The sequence below is a fragment of the Vanellus vanellus genome, assembly GCF_965231255.1.
Source record: "Vanellus vanellus genome assembly, chromosome: 5".
Taxonomy (NCBI): Eukaryota; Metazoa; Chordata; class Aves; order Charadriiformes; family Charadriidae; genus Vanellus; species Vanellus vanellus.
This window is the reverse complement of record NC_138910.1, coordinates 57,832,487-57,856,464: the sequence shown is the minus strand read 5'-3', so window position 1 is coordinate 57,856,464 and position 23,978 is coordinate 57,832,487. Positions and strand designations below refer to the sequence as shown.

General features: G+C 36.6%; 1 protein-coding gene across 1 annotated transcript in view; it reads right to left on the bottom strand.

Annotated features, from left to right (window-relative positions):
- Positions 1-936: 936 nt before the first annotated feature.
- The window catches only part of CAMSAP2 (calmodulin regulated spectrin associated protein family member 2), a 94,636-nt gene continuing 71,594 nt past the window's right edge, over positions 937-23,978 (bottom strand). The window contains exons 8-18 of the mRNA XM_082484042.1: positions 20,814-20,907; positions 19,645-19,738; positions 15,808-15,878; positions 15,230-15,311; positions 12,211-14,416; positions 11,021-11,157; positions 10,241-10,461; positions 9,101-9,173; positions 6,752-6,867; positions 5,391-5,509; positions 937-4,225 (exon numbers count right to left, since the gene is read on the bottom strand). Coding sequence (XP_082340168.1) covers positions 3,917-4,225; positions 5,391-5,509; positions 6,752-6,867; positions 9,101-9,173; positions 10,241-10,461; positions 11,021-11,157; positions 12,211-14,416; positions 15,230-15,311; positions 15,808-15,878; positions 19,645-19,738; positions 20,814-20,907 — 3,522 coding nt within the window. The 3' untranslated portion in view covers positions 937-3,916. The remainder of the gene's footprint in view (positions 4,226-5,390; positions 5,510-6,751; positions 6,868-9,100; positions 9,174-10,240; positions 10,462-11,020; positions 11,158-12,210; positions 14,417-15,229; positions 15,312-15,807; positions 15,879-19,644; positions 19,739-20,813; positions 20,908-23,978) is intronic.

Below are 23,978 nucleotides of genomic sequence, written 5' to 3'. Positions count from 1 at the left end.
TCCCCCTGTCGGAGCAGGAACACCCTCGAAGTGGCATGATTTGGACTGGAAAAAATTGCTAATTTACAAATCCAATTTTTTGGACGCTATTTCTATTCAAGATTACACCACTGATGAGTACAAGTTATTTCACTAAAAGTCATATTTTTTATTAGCTGTCTTGATGAAGACAAGACTTCAGTTCATCTTGCAAACCTTCCCTTCTGAAGCAATCCTGTTACACTGACTAGTAAGTTTCTGTCTCTACAACTACCTGAAAGGAGGTTGAAAGGACGTTGTAGAGAGGTGGGGGCCAACCTCTTCTCGCTATTAACAAGCAACAGGACAAGAGGAAATGGCCTCAAGTTACGCCAGGGGATGTTTAGATTGGATATCAGGAAAAAGTTCTTCACAGAAAGGGTTGTCAAGCATTGGAACAGGCTGCCCAGGGTAGTGGTGGAGTCACCATCCCTGGAGGTATTTAAAAGATGGGTAGACGTGGTGCTGAGGGACGTGGTTTAGTGGTGGTTTTGGCAGTGTTAGGTTCATGGTTGGACTTTATGATCTTAAAGGTCCCTTCCAACCTAGACAATTCTGCAATTCTACGAAGCTAATTGGAGCATAGGAGTTTATCAGTTGACTTACAAATGTGAAATTCGCTTCTGAAAAGAACCCAGTAACACTACTGTTGTCCTAAAGAATGACATGAGAAGCCCCTCAAGAATGAAAGGAGAAGCCTAATTCTTCAATAGCTTCCCTCTGATAACATCAGAAAGCTAAATTATACTGAAAGTAAGACAAACAATGAGGAACAAAAGGAGGAATGAAAATGGTGCATATTTCCTACAATTCCTATGTTACTGAAATACGAGAAGAAACAACATTTAAACATTAATGTAAACTTTTTATAGTTTCAGTCTGTATTTAGTTGTAATCAAGAAAACATAAAAATGTGCTTTTGGTGCCATGCTTTTATTTAAATGAAAGGAAAAAACTACACTGTACCACATAAGTAGCAATGACAATATTTTACAGCACAGCATTTGAAAAAATATGGAAGCTATGCTCCATAGAAGTGGACAAGTAAGCACACAATACACTGTACATTTTGCAACAGTGCCCATTAATTCATAATTAAATAGCTGAATTTGGCTTTAAACAGCCAAATAATAAAAACTAACAGTCGTACTAACATTAAAAAAAAAAAATCAGTAGCTATTATGACTGTTAGAATATGAAATTTTGCTTCAAAAACTAAGACGAGAGTTTGGCAATTCAGTTGTAGCAACAATAATAATACCCCTGATGAAAGCACCAGTGTGTTCTGAAAAGGTCAGTGATAAATACTGGCCTTTATGGAAAGCTTCCTTTTTTTTTTTTTTTTTTTTTTTTTTTTCTTTTTTTAAACATGATCCCAACCAAAGATCCACTGTAATTAGAAAATTTGCAGGCTTAAAAAGGAAAAGCGTATCTAGCTTTACTTTTCCTGTATTAAGTAAAACTTTATACTGCGAGCAATTAAATTTTCAACTGCATTATTCACATTCTACTTTTAGACATTGCACAAATCTTTAACCTGTTGACAAATGTAAATTTCATAATACATTCAGATATATTTAAAATTACTCCAAGAATTCCTGTCATGTATTTAAGCTCACTTTGATTAGATTGATGCGTGTCTCCTTGTGGTGTTGCAAATCTTCAGTTCAATCATAGTACAGATTTTAGAAATAAAAAGCCTCCCACGATAAAACTTCTTTTGAAGTTATTCACCGTATGTGTATCAGTTAATTCCAACCTGGTTTCTTGAATCACTGTATATTATACACAGTTTCATATTGTTATTCAAGATGTTCCTACAACGGTATTTGTAGGAACTGTCTAACAGGCAGAATGTGCAAACCCTCTTTCCCCCTTTTTAATATTATTTATAGCCTATATACACAATATGTATACACTTGAAATATAAGAGATACATATCCTGGTGATATACATGCAAACAGTAGGAATTCAGCCAACCACAAATAGTTTTGAGCCACATACATATTAAACATGTATTTTAAAGTGTTTTTTCTTTTTTTACAGTTTTAACAAATATACATAAATATAAGAACATAAATTACAGTAAAACTGACAGCATTTTTGAGAAAATGTTTGTAACCCAGATGCATTGATGCCTAAGGCCTTATAATAATTTAAAAAAAATTACTGTTCTAAACTGCTTAATGACATCTCATTCCTGTGCATCTTTTATATAAGTAAATGAGTACATCGTAGTAGTGAGGCATAGTTTCTCTCAAAGCACTTTAATGAGAGAAATATGAACATAGTTTTAGTCTCCCCATGAAACAGAATGGACTACATACTTATAGCACAATACTGTCTTATGTTAATGTAGTTGTCACAACACTGAAACAGAACAGAATCACAAATCATTCAAGTCTTTTCCTGAGAATGAGATTTTTTTCCCCCAACAAATCCTCTGGTGTACATTATCAAAATAGCCACAGATTTAGGGGAGGCTTCAAGTTTGTAGTTGTTTGTTTGTTTGTTTTTTTCCCAGAACAGTGCTATGTAAAAAGCAAATTATAAGAGAAAAAAACACTGAAACGGAAGTGATCTATAAAATAATCAAACACTGTTTTGAAATAAAATGCAGCCCTTTATAACTAATACTGAATACACCTAGAGTTTGTTTTTGTAAATGGTCATATTATAAATGTACTGAAATGTCATTTAGGCTTTTTTGCCATATGTATTTAAAGTTGCTAAGTGTCACAAGACATCATCTGTTAGATCATGTCAAGAAAATAATTTACTAAGACACATTGAAAATCCTTACCAGATGTCTGTTCCCTAGAAAACTGATTTAAGTCTGAGCTGGCAGATCTGAAGGCAGGAAGGACATACAGTGGCCTGGATCTTTAAATCAATGGGCATTAGATACACAACTTCTGAAAGATCTGTGACTTAGTGAATTCTGTGATTCTTCTGAATATTTTTTAGTGTTCTGTCAGGCAAACATCAGGGATCTAGTTCTGAATGTTTCACAAGTTCCTATTCCTTCTTTGGAGAAGCAGTACCTGACCGTGTGCTCGCCCTTCATCTGGAGCAATGCAAAATACTGCACATTTGCTTAAATTCTTTTAGAGGTCTACCCAATCTTTCTACTTTGCATTTTAACGGTATTATGAACATGCACATGGTCAGTCATTACATCTCGGATGGCAACTTACCGAAACAGGAATAATTGCATCACCTAACTATACCCTGAGTTGTTAAATAATTCAGTTGAAGGAAACTTCAAGCAGTTCAAAGGTTTTTCCTTTGCTGTTTAGTCTATAAGCAAATCAGTACTATTTAATTGAAAAAGAATTATAAATAATCAGGGGAATGAATCTTGATTTTGTTGCAGCACACAATAAGGATCTTGCAGAACAGACCCATTCAGCTGTTCTGTAGTGACATACAACTTCTCATTTAGTCTTTACTGTAAGTCAGTATGCAAAGTTCAATGGTATTGAGAATATTAAGAAGTATTTCTTTAGTGAAAGAAAAAATATTTCGAGACAAGCACAAATACAAACATATAAGGCAACAGATGTAAAAAAATGTAGTTTGAGTCACTAAGAGGAACATTCAGTGCTTCAGTGTATCTAATCAAAATACAGAGCAAATATACTCTATATATTGTATTAGCACATAGAAATCTCCACACAAGTCAAACATTTCTGTAATCACTCGTAATTATTCACCTAAGCGATAACCTTCTGCACTCCTAAACACTGTGTTTACATTCCAGTTGGACATGATAATAGAACTTGGTGTCCAGTTTTAAGTTCTAAGAGTCTTGTTGGCAACTAGAAATCTATTTCCTATAGGCAGTAAAGATGAAGTGCAAGTTTATCACAATTGTCTGAAGCAAATTTTTTCCCATCTACGATGCCTTGGTGGGTAAAAGTTTCTTAGGAGTTACTGGTCTCTTGGTTTGCCACAAATGGCTGTGAATGGTAATTGCATCAACACTGGCAGACAAAGTTTTAGCAGGTATGTGGCTAAATTGCTTCCTGTCAGAGTTGTATTTATACAGTCCCTCTATCATTTTCTTTGTGATAGATTTGGGACCTATTCCTGTTAATTTATTGATTTCTTCTGTATCAGGGCAGTATGTATAGAGAGATCTGAACTGGCAGCCTGAATCCCGGAACAAGATTAAGAAATTATTGGCATCAGATTTTTCCATTTCCTTTAAAAGAAAGAAAGAAAAAGAATCACAATATGAATTTTGCATTGTAGTTAGAAAACAGTTAAAATCGTTGGACAGTCATTTTAAATTTGTTTTCTACCAGAGCTGAAACTTATGTCTAACTCTGTTGACTAAAAGACCTTATTTTCAATCATTAGAATTTGCTAAGCTTCACTTAGCTGAATTTTGATAAAGTGGCTATCTTTCTCAAGCAAAACCTTATTTAGACAATTTCAGCTACACTTATTTAGTCGTACCTCAAGAACAGACATCCTAGCCATTTTTTTTGTAGGCCAGATAAAAATTCTTTGATCCATTTCATCATGCAGGTCCAATAGTTGCAAGTTTGGGAACAGGAAATTTAGATATGCCTAAAAGATCCTCCAGTGCTAAAATGGGATTTCAGTCATCCCTAAATCCATTCAAATACTGTCGTGAAATTTGTTCTGGAAAAGAAATTAAGTCCAGATTCCAAGTACCTGTGTTCTTTGATCTATTTAATCTGTCAAATTTGTCACAGTTGGTAACAGGAAAAGTCCCATTACTCAACCCTCAGACTCTGCGTTACTCCTTTTGCATGGAAACACACCAGTCCCTGACTTCTCACCTGTACAATATTTGTGCACCTTTAGAAAGGATTATACTAGCATAAGAGAAAAGGCTGGAAGGCACCTTTCTGTAATAGAAAGTCCTGAATTTGCCCTACTGCTTGGAAACTGGAAAAAAGCCTAGGAGAGATGTACTGCAGTTCTTTCTGTTCAGGAGCGAACTGTGCTTTAGCTCTAAAGGTCCCAGTGTGAGGATCTCTGTGTATAAGATGGGTATTTTTCATGTTAGAGGAAAAAAGTTTGTGAGCAAATGATAAAAGTCTACATATTGAAGTTCCCACATTAAACAAGTAGTAACTATTAACTAACATGCCAATTAATTCAGCTTCCTGTGCTGCATGTACGACGTGACAGCCATTGTTTCTACAGTACTAGAGAACCTTTCTTCCTACACAGGAAGCAAGTCACAGAAATTAAGTTACTCAAGCCTTTCTCTAAGAGCTAGCATAACCTCAGAAAATTCCTTTCAATATTTGCATTTATACCTGAGTGTCTTCCTAATGCCTGACTGTGGTTTGACTTAGGTGTTTATGCTTTTAGGGGAAAAATACCCTTACCTCCAGTATCTTTTTCTTTTGACCTTCATTTACTTTTCCAGCCAAGCAGCAATGTGCCAGTGCATTCTGAATTATATACTTATTGGATTTAGCGCTGGGTTCTTTGAAGAGCTTTGGTCCTATGGAAGGGGAATGACAAATCAGCAAAGTTAATCAATAAGCCAACAAAGAGTTACTTTAAGTGCTGTGAAGCACTTCTGGTATGGATCTTTTGCATGCATAAAAATACAGATCCAGGAATAAAATAGAATTAGGCTAGAGACCACAAATTTCACAAACAGGTAAAATGTCATTCTTGCAGCTGTTACTGAATTTGCTTACAAATGTGTCTTTCATTATTAAATCATCATTATTGGCAGTCTTGGTAAATCTATTTTTTCCTCAGAGGACTTTCTCCAACGAACAACAAAACGTTAAAAATAAGCTCTACATAATAAATATTAGAAGATGATCTTCAGCACTGTGGGTCTTCATGAGAAAACTCTGAGAGACCACACAAGCAAAGTTTCACTATCCCTCCTGTAATTTAATTTGACATGTGTGCGGCACACACTGACTGCAGTTTCATGATTTAAAAACAGGTAAGTACTTTCTGATTTTCAGAGTGAACCCTTTGCCTTTCCAGCCTGCAGTCATTTCAGTGGAAAGGAGATAAGATTATTTTCAAAATAAACATTTGCTAGCACAGACAGAGCTATGCAGCCCCATCAATCAAACCTGCTAAAAGTTGATCGAAAATACCTGACATTATTTTACCCTTTACCAAACAAAGTGATATTAGGTGGGCAAAAATGGAGCTTTTATAATCCCAACGATGCAAAGTCTTTGCAACATCATGTGCTGTATATTTGGAGAAAAGGGATGAAGATACCATTATTGTTTGATTCATAATATAATAAAGAATTAGAAGTGAGGTTGTAAAGTTTTTAATAAACAGCAAAGGATCTGTTTGGAAACAGAGGGTGCAGAATATTTAAATTCATATTACTGAGCAGATTTTTTTTCCTTTTGCAATTTGGTTTTTGCTTTTTCTAACTCTATTCTAAATTGAGCTTAAATTTCAACTCTTCTTGCCTTGCTAGAGAGACTACTAAAGTGCACAGTGATCTGTGACCCCATTCGCTGTTCTGAGCCTAACTGCAGTTTATTATGGTTATCACAAATGCCATTGAGCCAGTACTTTTATTTTGGATTTAAAATTTTAACCTTGTATTGTTACCATCTATTTTAAAGGAGGTTAAAGCAACATTTCTACGAAAGTGTCCTCAATCAAATTTTAGGAAACCAAATAAAGATAACTGAAAACTTTTCATGCATAGAACCACTAATAGCCAGCTTTTCTCAATATTGTTGTCACTGACCTGTGTATTCTGTAGCAGAGGCGACTGATGAAGTTGTAGATGCATTCTCCCAATCTTTTTCTCCATTACGACTACCACAGCGACTTGGAGATAAGAATCCTTCCACAGACTCAGACCTAAACATCAATTTTAAAATCTATTAAAAAAAATTTACGATGTTCAGCAGAGAAGCGTTCTCATATGAAAGGAAGTCAAACTGTACTGAGGTAGAACACAATGATTTGAATTGTAGACTATAAACCAACAATATTTACAGAAGAAATTAACAAATAACTTAGTTCATGTTCCCTATAAAGTATTTTGAGTCATGCAAGAAGTTGGCATTTAGGTGAGGTGGATGTTAGTAAATACATCTGAAGGACAGAAAGCTAATAGATATTCTAGGCTGTGCAATATTATTACCAAGTGGGAATTCGGGTTGGTTTTACATTGGTACTAGCAAAACAACATTATCTCATGTAGTAAAGAAACCAGTTTGTGATAGAAATATGAATGTGAAGTAAAAATTTAGTTCATTTGTACTTCTCACTGCAGATTGTGGTAATTATAGCTGTTGTATTTAAGATAGCAAAATAATTTCCTTTCCAATTTTTGCTTTCACAAGCAGTAACTTCTGGTGCTGTGATTCTTCAGGCTGTCCTGGTTCTGATGGGGATAGGGCTAACTTTCACAAGAGGCTGGGATGGGACACAGCCTGGATGGCTGACCCAAACTAGCCAAAGGCATATTGGATACCGTGTGACATCATGCTCAGTATATAGCCGGGGAAGCTGGCTGGAGGAGGGGGGGGGAACCAGGCAGGAATTGCTGTTTGGGAGCAGGCTGGGCATTTCAGGTTCCATTTGGTGAAGAGTTGTGCATTAATTGTTTTTGTGTATTTTTTTAATCAGTATTATTGTTGTTTTCCTCTTTCCTTTGCTGTTCTGTTAAACTGTCTTTATCCCAACTCATGAGTTTTGCCTTTTTCTTCTGATTCTCTCCCCACCCCATGGAAAGTAGTGAGGAGTGAGCAGCCACATGGTTCTTTGTTGCTGGCTGGGGCTAAACCACGACAGCACTCAAACATGAATAGTTTTGCATTTAAAGGTCTAAGCAAGATTGTCATGTTTTCTGAAATTATTACAAGATACTTAACGTTTTTTTGATTGTGGCTACTGTAAAAGCCAGTCAAATTTTCAGCTTGGAATGAAAGCTTTTCTAAGTGAGAAAAAAGGCATTAATAGCACAGATTAAGGAAAAAAGCGTTATTGTAAGAACATTTATCTGCATGCCAACTTCCAGTAAAACCAGCAATAGATGAAAATTGAATTTATAATATCTCCTATACATTTTGTGATTAGCACCTGCATGAAGGAGGCCTCAAAGGTATCACTGAAATTCACTCAGTGTGATCATCAAAAGACAATTCTGATGCAAGGAAAAGGTGAAAGTATTGGTTTGGAAAGATACTGAAAATTCTTTCAACTCTGTTACTTTCAGCAATTTGTACTGAATTTTATCATATTTTAAAACACTCAACTGATCATTTTAAAGAGATGACAAGAGATGTTAGGATACTTCGATCATTTTATTAAGGTTTTGTATGTAAAAACCAGAAAGTCAGTTCTCATGACATCAAGGAAATTGAAAAGTCAACTGAAACCAGCTGCAGGCATGTCAGAGTGGCCATGGTAACGTGACATGTGATATCATAACATGTAGTACTCCTTACCAAACCCCTTTACCTAGTTTGCCTTTCTTCCCTGTTTCTTTTCTATACAAAAAATCAGTATTTCTCTGAATATAATTAAGTAGTTATACAGAAGTAATAATTTCCTCTGAATTATATTATAGATTTTGTATATAAAATTATGAATTTTATTTTTATCTCTTTTTATTTCAGGCGATTTTTAATGCAAAATAAATTCTGGTGTTTGGAAAAGGCTGAAGTCCTAGTGAACATTCAATACTTCCCTGTACAACTGTCAAGGGGAAAAAAAATCAGAAAAGAAGCTTCTGTGTTAAAAAAAGAAAAGAATCTATGTAGCTGCACGTAGCATACAGGTTTAATAAAATATCCACAAGTTGAGACTTAAAGACAAGCAGGTGAATTAAAGAGGCTGTGTGAAAAGCATTTTGGTTTGACCTCATTTATAGCTGCCTAACTGGTTTACTTAGTTAAATTTGTGAAACAAATGATCGTGGCTTAGTTGCCTAATGCCTGACAGTGGAAACTATCAATGTCTCAAATCAGGAGAACGTACCAGTTCTTGCAGTACACAATAAATACATGACCTCTTTAAAATTCAAGCTAGTTTTACATAGCTGATTATCAAATGTTATTAAATGAAACGGTTATTTTAGCTTTACCTTGGTGTTCTCTTGCCTGACTGCACACTCTCATTGTCCCCTGTATTCAGCGATGCCAATGAAAGACTAGATACTGAAAAAACACGATAAAGCTGTGAACCTGGATAAAAACAAAGTTAAGGCTTATAAACCTATGCAAGTAGTAGAGTCTGTTCATTAGACCCAACACCAGCATCCATCAGAAAGTCAGTAAGAGCTTTTATATATGAGACTCTTACACCCATACATGATATACCTGCATGCATATGTGCTGCACTTCATCTAAACACTTGCTGACACACCCAGCCATTTGCAGCCACCTGGGATGGTCTCGGGCTAAGCATTAATGAGAAGTACGGACATGGAAATATTGGCACCATGCAAATCAAAGAATGCAATCAAAGTTAATAAGTCCTCATGAAAGAGAGCTTAAGAGTCTTAATTTAAAGCTTGGAATGGATTTTTGGAAGGTGTTAAGGGAGCATGTTAAATTACACTGCAAGACAGAGGGAAGCAGCTAGAGAAAATGCAGCAGAACGACAAGGCTATATGATGCTGTAACAAAAAGGATCACTGAGCAGTCTGGTTACTTTTTCTAATTGTCAATTGTCAATACTTCTTCCCATCATTACTACAGTTATGTGATATCTAAAAGAATGCTAAGTTGTTCCACACAATTAGTGTTGCTATGTTCATAAATATACATGCACTAGGTAAGTAAGCAAAATAGAATAAAACAGGAAATAAAAAAGTAACTTTTTAATTTTGTCTGTATTAAGTGGGAGTTTAAGTACCCTTACCTTATAATCACCATTTTATTTATTGATCCCTTATCTCCCAACTTTTATTAATTCTTAGCTCTACAGGAGCAAGAAGGGATTAGTGAAGAATACACGGGTGCATATGAAACTTGCAACACACATTGGTGCTTCCGCTGGGTTTTCATACAGTTAACCTTTTTCTTTGTTGATATATGCATGCATGCATAGCAGGTAAGTGACATTCATCTTTTCATTTCTATTGGCAAATTTTGCCTTCCAGTTTGGTCCTGTGCAGCTTCAGTTGAGCACAAGACTGATAAATGCATGTGTTTGTTAGTACCAAAACACAAACTGGTGTTTTAGCATGAACAGACTCTTTTTCCACATGAACATTTGTTACCTGGTGGACCTTTGATCGGTGTCTTAGGTGATTCAATATGATCTCTATGAATGGATTTCGGACGTGGCTTTTTTTGTTTGATTGAGAGGGAACGTGGCTTTATGACAGTATCCATTTCTTCCATAAGCTTTAGTTGTTTCCTTCTCATATATTCCTGCTTAATAAATTCTCGCCGTGCTCGTTCATCCTCCTTCTTCTGACGTTCTTCTTCTGTTTTGCGTCTAAAAAAAATTATCAAATAAATTCAGCAGTAGAAACTTTCCAAATTAACAGTTTTAGCTAGCACAGTAAGGACAACACAGGCATCAGATTTTTGGAACTTCAGAGTTCTCAGACATCAGTAAGAGGAACTTGGTTTTTTTTACAATTGTCAGACAGTTTAAACTTTTTGGGATACTGTTACTAGTAAAATCAAACCTATGTTTATTAGCTTGACTGCTGTAACTGAGTGAGCACTGTGCATTTGTCCAGAAAGAAGCCCAAAGTGACAGACTCTCCCTCAGAACATAAAGTGCAGGGCAGGGTGGTGCTCTGAGGAGCTTCATTCAGGCCAGCAGGGCTCATATGTTGAGTCTGAGCTACAGACTGATGCCACCTGCTGATTTTGCAGGACCAGCTGGCATGTGTCTTCAGCTGGGCTCCTCAGCACATCTGGCTCAAGGATTAAATATCCTGGATATTAAGATGCAATTTTTTGACACGGAAGTTACACTTTTAACTAAGTCAGACATTTTTACATTCACCGTTACTGGTCATTTGGATCAGGACATGTAGTTTTACCTTGTTTCTTCCTTCTTATGTTCTAGTTCTGCTTCCAGCTGCTGCTTTCGAAGCAGAGTCTCTCTTTCCCTTCTCAAACGCTTCTCCAATAATGCTGCTCGTTTCATCGCCATATCGTTTTCTGCCTTTTGATCATCCTAGCAGCAACAGTATTTGAAGAACAAGGACCGAAAAAAATTAAGACCTCTGAATTCAGCAACTGATTTTGCCAAGTCATTAGACACTTAATTCTGTACACCGGGTTGCAATATTTTAACGTACTTTTGCAGTATTTGAAATAAGATTATTTGAAAAGATTTTTCTTAAGACTACTAAAAGCTTTTCACAAAGCAATTTTTCCTTCCCAAGTCAAACATAAAATTCAACACTAATGTGAGAAGACTTGCTTAGTGAAATGTTTTAGTTTAGAGTCAGATCCCACACTGCATAAACTTCTGTGTGACAGTTCAGAAGATTCTACCTGTATGGAGATGAGGGTAATTTATCACAGAAAGCAATAACCATGAAGCATACAGAAGTATGTTCTGCTGATCAACCCAGGTGTTTTGTCAGAACTGAGGAATGCTTTCAGACAAGCAAGGCACATCTCAGATATGTGATACAAGATTTTGGGGTATTCCAAGATGGAAATTCGAAATCTTGATGGCTTTCAGTGTCTAGACAACAGGGAGTGCTCCCAAATAACAATTTCAAAAGGGAGTCTTGGAAGACTGTACTTCCTTAGCCAGCCAAGACAGAGAAAAAGGCTCTCCAAAGTGCAACTCGCAGACATTCAACATTTAAAAAAAATGCAGGCTGTTATGTGTTTCAAAAACTTTTAGTTAAATTTGGGGGTGGGACGGGGAAGTGAGGGTGAGATGTAAGCATGTTTAATTAAGGTCACCAAAGCTCATGTTAAAAATAAATCTACATTCAGCATGCATCGTCCTCACCAAAAACTCCAAGCACTCTTCCACAACTATGAATGGAAAGGGATACTCTGGCATGCTCAGAACTGCAGTATGGTAGAATCTCACCAATCCTATGATGCCAAGTTAGTCATCAAGTGCAAAAGATATGCTTGTACATTTAGAGTTGCAGAACCATCTGCTTTGACTTCAGTTGAAATCTATCACTGAAATCCATATCTGAATTAAGAATTTCCTTTTCAAAGAAAGCTTAATAGCAGACATACATATCCAGTATCTTACCTTAAAAAAGAATCCACAACACACTTTCTGGTCATCCTCAAATTGTTCTCTATCACTCTCACCTTCATATTTCTCAACAGATACTTCATTTTTTTCTGGTGGCTTCAAATCTGATAGGGAAACTTCAATTAAGTTAGCTGTTTTGGGAGCTGGTGTTGGTAAAATTGGTTGGCTTAGCTGATCTTCATTTGGGGTGAGGCAGACAGTTTCTGTGATAGGCTGAGATAATACTTCAGAAACATTTGATTCAATAGGCTTAATCTCCTTTTCCTCCAACTTCTGTTCACACTGTTTCAGCAACTTTGGTCCTTCTTCTTTTGCTCCTGCTTCTGTAGGCTTGACTTCCTTCAAAAGATTTCCCCTTAACTGAGGTTCACCTATATGTTCACCATCATCTCCAAAGCAAACAAATGATCTAGTCTGAATGGGAACCTGACTTGGAGAAAATCTTCTCAAACGGGGAAGACTATCCACAGACCGGGGGGCAGTCAAGGTACGATTTAGAGGTGTTATTTTCAGTTCATTTGGCCTAGGAGTCCTTTGCATTTTAATGTGAAAAGAGGCACTCTTCCTGTTGGAAGACTGTGGAGACTGATGTGTAGAGCGAGGAGATTCTTGTGAGAAAGGTGCAATAGGAGATGGAGTTCCCATTTGCCTTGATGAAGACTTAAAGTCCCGAATCTGCTTCTGAGGAGAAGGCTGAGGAGGAGAAATTACCCAAGCCTGTTGCTCTCTCATCTGCATCAACATCTCCTGTTGAAGGGATAGACGCTGCATTTCTTGTTGTAGAAAGTGTAGGGAAGAGTTTAGTTTTTCAATAGATTTAGTATATTCTAAGATATCTCCTTCATTAAAATTTTCTTCTGAGGGGCTTGCTAAATTCCATTGCTTTTCAGCATCCATGGGAGTAGCAGGAGATTTTAACCATTTGCTGTGAGAATTTTCAGGGGTTTCTTTTATTAATTCTGAAGTCTTACTAGTTTGTTCATCTGATTTTTCAGTTTCTTTCAACCGATTACTGTCAGTGAATACCTTCTCATCTTCAGCTCCTGCTGCCTCTTCTCTGAGAGGTGACACTCCGTCACCTTTCTTTTTCACAACATTAAGAAATGCTGTTCTTCCCATTTTCTGCCGCTGCCTTGTGAATGCAGCTTCAACTTTCTTCTTCTGTGCTTCAATGGCTCGTCTCTTTTCCTCTAGCTTCATCCTAAGATGTACCATTTCAGAAGCCAGTAACTGTGTAGTGTCTCTTCCTTGAGGAACAGATGCCTCCTCGGGAATATGAGTCCAAGCAACCACATGAGGGATGTTCAGCTCAGAACCTTCTGGTGTGGTTTTCTGGGAACTGCTTCCACTGCTTCTACTATCTGTATGATTCAACTTTCTGAATTTCTGCTCTGCAAAGCTAGTCATTTTAACCCCCGAACTTGAAGAAGCACTGCTGCCTGCCTGTGATTTAGTACTTACTGAGCTGGGACAGGGACTTAATTGATCTCTGTGATTGCTAGCTCTCATGTCATAATCCTGGAGAAATTTAGATGGTTCTTCCATGTCAGAGTCCATGCTTACAGTATAATCTCTCAAAGAAGAATCCTCATCCATCGTCTCTGGAATATCTTCCGAAGGGACATGTATTCCGGTATCTACTTCTGTATTGTCAGTTACAGGACTCAGAGCACCTTTTGTGTCTGTAATTATATCAGGGGTACACTGATTTGGTTTAATGTTTGAATTCAAGATGCTCATTTCCTGATTGTGAAGAAAGAATCCATTTGTAATTTGGTCTGGTTGGATAACTCTGGGAGATTTTTCAGTGTCATGAATTATCTGCAAAGCCTCTTCAATGCTTGGTGTCTCAATCTGATTGCCAAAATCATCCAGAACTGCCCTGTTTTGCAGAGCTCCATTTGGAAACCTGTAGCGGCTGCTCTCATTGGCATTCTTTTGATTTGTGTTACGAGGTTGATTGGCCTTTGTGTCTTTATGAGCTATCACGTCTTTTTCCTCTTCAATATCTTGGTTTTCTTCTTCTCCATTTACTGGTTTGAATGACAGATTTTTTCTAATATGTTTCGGCATGCGGTTCATGTTTACTGTAAGGCCTTCGTTGCTCACAGATCTAGTAATTCCTCTGTTTGGAGCAGACACTGGAATGCTTTTTTCTTTGTCAAAGGAAATGTCAAATGAAACTCCGTGTAATGATGACCTAATATAGATTAATAAAGGAAATAACTGAGCAACTCATGTTTAATAATAATGAAATATTCAAATTCAGTCATTCGGTTTTACAATTAAGATTGTAGTATTAAAGGCACTGTTAAGTGTACAGTATTTTGCCTAGCCTCAAACATAATAATATAATATATAAATACACAGATATATTTATATCTATTTAATAGAGAGCCATAAATATAATAAATGAAAAATGCACAATAAAGTAGAATATAAAAGCATTTTCTTCAGCTACAGCCAATGCTTTTTATTAATTTGGAATAAATTCTGGGTAGATCAGAAGGAAGGTGTGAAGAGAGACACTATTTATACTTACTGAATAACCCACCATTATAACTCTTACCATTTTAACTTTAGTTTACACTGTACAGATTAAGAGTTTATGACCAGTCTAACTGAAAACCAAAACATTCAGCCTGACTGTTCTTACTATCCCCAAAATAATACGTTTAAATACTACTGAGCTCATTAGCCAACTCTTACCACTTTTAGTTGATTGCGATGAGTAAATGTGAACATCCTTAATGCCAACAATTAAAATACCTAAAGTATACCTCATTTCAATGTAAAAAATAGATGATTTATTTCTGAATTTTTTTCATATTTCAGGGATTTAAGAGTTCTTAATCCATTATATGGTTTTCTCTTTCTTTTTCTACTTTTGCATGTCACTTACAAGAACTCTTATTACAGGATTCTGAAAATCCAAACTGCAATAGAGCATTTATTACTATTTATGACCCAAACCAATATTTTTTTCACCAACTCATATGGTGAGACTACTTACCTTTTTTCTTTCGGCCATGTCCCTACATGCCCATCTACATAAGACATCGATGTGGACCTTCTGATGACTCCTAAGTGAAATTAAAATAGAACCCAAGGTAACTGCTATGAAAAATTATTTTAACATCACCTGCTGTTGCTTTAACAAGTTAGTTTGCTTCACTACTTAGAACACTGCAATGGGGACAAAGAAAAGTGTTTTTATATTGAAAATACAAGTAGACCAACTGAGTCAATTTCATCCTGAATATATATTATACCCCTCATCCCTGAAAGAATTTACTATTGAGTAAAATATACTACAAATACTACTGAAATATACTACAAATACTTGCTGTAAGCCATATTCCGCATAAACAGAAGTCAAATTAAAAAAAATATACAATATAAGAGATACAAAACCAAACTTCCCATTTATACATTTTACAAATTACAGAACTCATCCATTAGCCTTTCATGTAAAGCTCTCCCAGTAATTTCTGCATAAATAATGTGTCACTAAATATAAGCAAGATAGCAATTTACTCAGAAGATGACACCTTGTCTCATTGCCTCTTCCACCCATTTGTAAATTGTTACCTGGAACAGATGAATAAGGCTGCTGGGGTGTATGCAGTTGGGGAGATGGCGTATAAGCTGGACTTTCCAATCTACAAAGCAAGCAACATTAACTTAGAAGTAATATATCAAAAGCCACATTACAAAAGGGCAACCAGACCTCATGTCCTGGGCCAACACAAAAGCAGATTGATTTTTTGTGACAGGGAAGAAAGTGAGGTGTAATTCTGTTCTTGAAATATTAATTTATTAACTAAAAAGAGAATGCTGTTATAACCTTTAACTGGACCTAATACAGGTAACTCGTTAAGTCAAAAATTCAAAAAGGTATTTCTCCTATACAGATGGCCACAGAGCGTCATTAGTTTTGTTAACATACTTGTCTCCTGATTTATTTCATGTAAATGTTATTATTAGTTGGTCTTCATTTTTATATTTGATTTTAGGAAAAAACCCAAACATAAGCATCAACAAAGGCAATTCCTACTGCCTCAAAACTGAGTGGCTACAGCTAATACCACATACTTTTCATGCATCTCTTTTCAGTTCCTTAATCTGAAGCTTCTACTTTGTGTCTGGACCGCAATATGCACTAGAAGCAGATAAAGGAGATTTTGTGACAGACGTGACTTTGTAAACACAAAAAATATATTCATTACTAATACAGTAATTACAAAGATTTCCTCCGTTTCTGCTTAGAACAGATACCTTTGTTTGGTTCACAGAGAAAGTCTGTAATAGACTGGAGCTGTGTTAATCCAGAATAGGATTAACATAATTCAGTGTTTTGGTCAAGGTGCGTCTTCAGCATCAGAACAAAGACACACGCATTAAGACACATGCATTTGTATGTAAAACACTTCTAAATAAGCCAGACTTCAAAACCACGCTGGATTAAATCCTTTCATGTTTTGAATTTTATTCATTGATCTGAAGAGCAGACTCCCAAACTCCCTTCTTTCAATCAGTAATTTTCAAAATATGTTTAGTGCTTTTATAGTTTTACAGTATGCTGTAGAAATGTTTCTAAACAGTATCTGTGGAAAGGATATACACCTCGATTTAAGAAAAATATTGCTGGTTTACAATTTACAAAAGCATCTTCCATATGTATATATTAAATTATTCAAAATAGGTTCTCATACATTATTGTATTTTTGTATTAATAGCTACATGAAACATCTGTTTTAAATAGCATTTGAGATTTCTTTGAAAATTTAAAAATTATAGATATAATCTCTATAAATTATCTTAAAAGAAAAGCATACTTTCAAAATTTCATCCAGCCGCCTATGAAAATTTGCTACCACAAAGAAAATCAATGCGCTTCATTTTCTTTCAAGAAAAGACTGATTTTGGCACCATGACTGTGATTCCATGGCAACCTCAGACATTGTAACTGCTTGCTGCCACAGTCCCACTCCCTCCTCTGCGCTGAATCTGGCTCTCCATCCAATCCTCTGAGTCATTTCAACAAGCTAAGCCAACAGAAAAAAATTCACTTTTCCCGACTGGTTTAGTTTTCTGTCTTTGTGCATTGAAATGACAACGTGAAGCACTCGAGGGGGCAAGAATGTGCAGTCGGGGCAAGGAGGAAGGTCAGGACCACAGCATCCTGCAGTCAGGTCTGTTCTGCCAGGGAACCTGCAGCCTGTGTGTTAGATTCCTACCATCTCAGATAACTTCTTAGGCCCCTCCTTGGTCTTACAATGCAGTGAAGTATCATCAAGTTGGATGAAGTACACTGGTTTATAAGGAAAGATATAGCTCTTTCTATTATTCATGGATTGCTTTCATAATACTCCAACACAAAACCATATCCATCACTTGTAGAGCCACTAAAACAGTGTTGTGATGAGCTAGTACAATATGCAATCCACTGCCCATAAGGGGTTTACAATGATTTTTACTCTATCTCTGAACATGTCTCAGGAAACATAAGCAATATTGCAAAACACAGTGGCAACTTACAGACTTGATAGTTAAATTTGGAATGGTAATGGCACTAAGAAACATAAAAGCTTTTGTAAGTGTTTATGAACTGAATTCAGATGCTTATCATAAAACTTCCAATCAGTCCTCTTCAGTGTAGAAGCCAAAACCATCTGCACAGCCAAAATGTACACATTTAGAGAAAAAGTAGATTTATTTGGATGAAAAAGATACTATGTTACTGACAGAATTTGTCACAGCAGGGATCAATGCACAGTTAAGGGCTTCAGCTGTGGGTTTTTTTTTGTTTGGTATTTTTTTGTTTTGTTGACACAGTCAAGGCTACAGATAGACTTCTCTTGTGTTGTCCAGTATTCATCTACTAACTTTCTTTAAAGAAAATCTCCACAGTGATCACTACAAGCACAAGAGTAAGTATGGCACAGAACTCTGTTTCTTTAGTTTAATTTGGTTTTAAGTGTAACTGACATATGATTTACTATCTTCACAGAACTTCTAAAAGATAAGTCACTGAAGTTTTGTTCATGAAAGGCTCTAAAAGGGGGACATCAGTTTGGAAGCCACATACAAATAGTGATTTTTACTGCTAACCTTTCTTTGTTCTGTAGGACAGTCATAGTTACAAGCCCTTTGTTGGACTGCTAGCAGTGGCTTTGCAAGGTGCAAATGGCCTTAGGAATCCCTGTTCCAAAATATACGTTCAAAACTACTGTTTCTTGTTCTCCTGGCTATATGCTCAGTTTACGCTAAAATAACTTCATTGTCTACAAGGGAAACACTTCAGATACACACAGGAAAAAAGATTCAGAATCACAGCATTTAATGATAGTAAGAAATATTACTCCTTGATTAAAGTCAGCGTAGATTCCTAAATACTAAAAAAAACCCACACACACCCCAAAATCAACCAAACACCCCCACTCCTGAAAGTCACATCCAAAACCAACAGAAAAGGCTGTACAGGATTAGATGGGTTGGCAACCAACAGTTTGCTGAATATACAATTAAAATGCTAATTTTATCCTTCTCCTTTCTGTCAATTCAGACACAATCAATAAACCTTTGCCCTCAAATTATAAATGATGCTATGCTACCCCTCATCCACTATGTTCAGATCAGACCACTGGAAGGCTTTCTTTACCCTGTAAAAAGAAAGATTAAAAAGACCTAACGAGCAATTTCTGCCTCTTATCAAATATATGAGAATACAAGGGAAACAGGATGTTTTTATATTGCTTCCAAATTTGTAACAGTGACACTAAAAATAATGTTTCACATGTATTTACAAAAAATACAAATAATGCAAAACATATTTAATAAAGCTGTTAGCTTTCCATTCTTGATGCTTACAAGACTTGGGAAGTTCATCATAACACAAGCAAGTTCATCATAACATAAGTAATTATTTTTAGCTGTTTGACCTTCATGGTACTTAAATAACATAATCAGACCAAACTAAAACCATCACTCAGTGGTTTTCTTGCTGTTATCTTAGTTTACTTTCTTCACCGTTTTTGGAAGATTTGCTGTGAATTCTTGAAAAATAGCTTTTTCAGAGCAGACTTGGTCAGCAGCACCACACAAAATTAAAGATGACAGGGAGGCCATATGACACTTCTCTGCTGAATCATAAGGGTTGTTTTGGAAATTGGTAAGACAACAGCATGCTGTCCAAGTGCCAAACATAAACTGTACAAACACAAACATGTTGCCTGCCGTGCAATGGGGCAGTGGAGGAAATAGCTGGAACTATGGGATCTTCCACAAAATTCTACAGATTATATTTGGTAACTCAAATCATTGAGCATTGCAAAAAGGCAACAAACTAAATAAAACTCCCCTGTGTTTGATTTTGAATAGAAAGGAGAAGATTGTGAAACCGTACTAGTGATTCTCTGACATTACCTGGCTACGAAGTCAGAACCAGATGGGCCATCCACGTAATTTCTTCTGTTAGCATTCAAGCCCCGAGCAGAAGCTGCATCTTTTGCAGGTTCAGCTGCCAGGAAGAACAAGGCTCAAGTTATTATAGTTTAGTATTTAGTTAAAATCCATAGTAGAAAAGCTATCTGAAGTAATGATTTCCAAAGAATTTAAGGATTTTCATTGGTTCCATCATTTAGATTAAAACCCAGCCACTTCCTTTCAGCTTTACGTCTTCCAAAGTTCCCATATTGGTACTAATTAAGGGAATGGAGAACGACAAAAACAACTATAAAAGGCAAGGGAAAAACAATAAAGAAAAAAAAAATTAAAGAGCCACAATATTAAAAGGAAACAATCTTTTTAGCAAAAACAAATATTCTTCCTCCAGAAGATATTCTTCTGATAAAAACATTTTTCCCAAAACCCTTAGATGGACTTTTCAGCTAGAAAACAGTATTCTGATCATATCCTAAATCAGTTAGCAATATTTAAAAGATTTAAATCTGATTTGTGTGTACTATAAAGCATATAAATTAAAAAAAGGTACAAAAGCCACACAATGAAAATCTCTTCCTAGCTCTTGGAGAGACAATCACAGCAGTAATGTATGAATGTTTAAGTTACCATGACTCTGTACTCATTATCAGATCTCAAGATCTACCCGAGAGGTGGATTTTTAAATTTGAGAATTTACTGAGAGAAGACTGTGCCTTTGCACTTAGGTAAAAAATGCAATTTTACAATTAAATATCTGTCCACTTTTCCCAGATTTATATTCCTTTTTCTTGGTATCTTCTCAGCAATACAAGCTCTTCAGGCTAAATTCTATTCTTGGCTCCTTATTATGTTTGTAATCCCTGCATGGGCATAAACGGATTCTAGGCTTGTTTAGGTCAGGAAAATTTGCAAGTGATTATACCACAACAATTTAAATGAGTTTTTGGTAATAGACAACAAAATCTAATTATGATTTATGAGATGAGAAGAAGATTAACACAAGGAAAGAGTACTTTGCTCCTTCTTTAAGGGGGTTGTACACCACCAAATCCTGTTAACGAAAATATTCACTGTATTTGTGAACACAATGGCAATCTGTACACACACATATTAAAAACATGCATGCTGAAACCAATCCTTAATATAATTACCTTGGGGACGCACAACAACACGAGGTTGTACAAATGATGGCTTCACCACTTCAAACCACCAGAACAATTCTGCCATGAACACCATGTAGTTGCTCTATTAAAAAAAAAGAAAAAAAAAAGAAAAAAAAAAGAAAAAAAAAGAAATTTGTGTTAGAATACAAGCCTGCAAATAACTAGATTAAGCAGCATTTGGGATATGCCTCTGCATTTCATCCAGTTTACAATCTCTTCTCTACTGATTTCTTAGAAAATGAGATCAGTAAGACCAATCTGTAGCACCAACTATCTAAGATGCATAACTTGACCAGATTGTAACTGTTTGGGTTGAAATGTTTCATAATCAGCATATGCTCAGGCCTGATGTCTTGCAGGCAGGGCAGAGAGCTACAGGATAGCTGGAAAAAGATGCTTGTCAAACACATTAGCCATTTCCATAAAAAAGAGTAGTGAAAAGCTCATTGTTTTGCAAGGCTAGGCAATAAAATTTTCAGAGCTTTTTAACATGAAAAACGCTGGTAGCCCTTAGTTTTAGGGCAGGAACTTTGATTCTGATTTAGGCTTTTGTGTCAAATACATGGCTTTTTGCCACATTTGTGGAGATCTACCCAAATTTACAAGTCTTTAATGCAAAACAAAACCCAGCAACAGCGTTTGTTCAATGCAGGTTAGAACAAGAGAAAGGTTTTCTCTCCAAAGATTTATGCACACTTAATATGTTGCTGATATCTCCCTACTGTATTTTTCCATTACACAGCTATGAAACACAGAAGTGTGGTAGCCATCAGATTTAACACAAGGAGAAAAACAGGTGAAAAGGAAGAAACAACTGGTGACATGAAATGCAACAACAACAAATCAATAGAAAAAAAAGGCAGAAGCAGTAGCAGCGGTTTCTGCTGCAAAAGTATATAATAAGGAGTGCCAAAAGACCAGAAGTCTTGATGACTGTGAAGGCCGATGAGTTTAGAGACCAAATGATCACAGACCTAAGCTGCTACATCCATATGGTTCAGTGCTACTTCATATCTAGAAATATCAACTGAATGAGATTAACGAGCATCCAGGCCTGAGCTGGGTCAAGCATGTGGACAGACTTGTGTCACCAGCCTTATGAAGTCTGAAAAGGTAAATACAAACCTCTACTTACACATGAAACTGGGAAACCATAATTAAACAACTTTTTAGAACAGTTTGTTTAAAAAAAGAAAATCTTTCTGAAATAAAACCCAATAATATCTAGCTAACAATACTTACAAAGGCAAGTGTACTTAGTCCCTTTTTTCATGTCGTTAACACTGAATAATTTCAAATACCTGGTCTATTTTCTCCATTTTATGCTATTTTCATTTAACATTTCACACAGCTTAAATGGAAAAATATAAATTAAAAAACTTATTGGTTTAATTTCTACAAACTAACAAGACGATCAAGAGCACTTGCAACTTATAAACTAATACTGAAACCCAGAAATATATTTCCATGTGACATTTTTTTAAAAATAAAGCTTTCTTAAATTTTGGTCCTATAAAACTTTCTGTACTTGAGAAAATTAACATTTTTACACTGAACCCCAGGGGTCAATACTTGGTCCTATTTTGTTTAATATATTCATTAATGACCTGGATGAGGGGACAGAGTGTATCCTCAGCAAGTTTGCTGATGATACCAAACTGGGTGGGGTGGCTGACACCCCAGAGGGCTGTGCTGCCATCCAGCGTGACCTGGACAGGCTGGAGAGCTGGGCAGAGAAGAACCTAATGAGGTTCAACAAAACCAAGTGCAAGGTCCTGCACCTGGGGAGGAAGAATGCTAGGCACCAGTACAGGTTAGGGGCTGACCTGCTGGGAGATAGCTTGGAGGAGAAGGATCTGGGGGTTGTGGTAGACAGTAAATTATCCATGGCCCAGCAATGTGCCCTTGTCGCCAAAAAGGCCAATGGAATCCTGGGCTGCATAGGGAAGAGTGTGGCCAGTAGGTCGAGGGAGGTCATTCTCCCCCTCTACTCGGCACTGGTGAGGCCACAACTGGAATACTGTGTCCAGTTTTGGGCTCCCCAGTTCAAGAGGGACAGGGAACTGCTGGAGCGAGTCCAGCGAAGGGCAACTAAGATGATTAAGGGCTTGGAGCACCTCCCTTATGAGGAAAGGCTGAGAGAGCTGGGACTCTTTAGCCTGGAGAAGAGAAGGCTGAGGGGAGACCTTATTATGGCATACAAGTATCTAAAGGGTGGGTTGAAGAAGGATGGAGCCAGGCTCTTTTCATTGGTTCCAAGTGACAGGACGAGGGGCAATGGGCACAAGTTAGAACACAGGAAGTTCCGTTCAAATACACGGAAACAGTTCTTTACGGTGAGGGTGACAGAGCACTGGCACAGGCTGCCCAGGGAGGTTGTGGAGTCCCCTTCCCTGGAGATTTTCAAGACCCGCCTGGATGCAGTCCTGAGTAATGTGCTCTAGGCAATCCTGCTTTAGCAGGAGAGTTGGACTAGATGATCTCTAGAGGTCCCTTCCAACTCTGATAATTCTGTGATTCTGTGATTCTGTGAACTATCAGACGGTATCTTTCTTTCTATTTATCTTTGAGAATGAAATGAAGTGAAAATAGTATCTCAGGGAATGTGTGGAATTTATTTGCTTCAGAGAAGAGTTTCAAAGGAAAGCAATGTATCTTCTGAGTTTTGAGGTAACACAAAGAAATCAGAGCTGATTTAGTAAAAAAGCAGACAATTACCTATTTCCGCCCCACCTTTTCTTTCTTTCAAACAAATATAGGGAAAAATCTGCTTATAAATAAAGGCTGTTAGTTGAGTACATAATGTTACATGGTATGGGACAGAATTCTCAAACCTATTCACAAGAAAAAGCGTGGCTTGCCCTGGTATTCTCTACTTGCTTTGGCTTCTGCCATTGCCAAACTGTTGTGGGAAACGGGATATGGTGCCAGGTGGACCTTTGGTTTGATCAAGGACAGCTGTTATTTTGTTTTTTTTTAGAATAGAGTTGGCTTCTACATCATTTATATGACTGAAGATGATTTTCAGTATAGACTTTGCCATTATAGATATTAATAGAGCAATCTTTATACACATGAAACATTCTCGTTAGCAGAACATAGGACATCGTTCTGATTTTCAGCCCTTTGTTAGCAATAAGGCCTGCCTTTGTC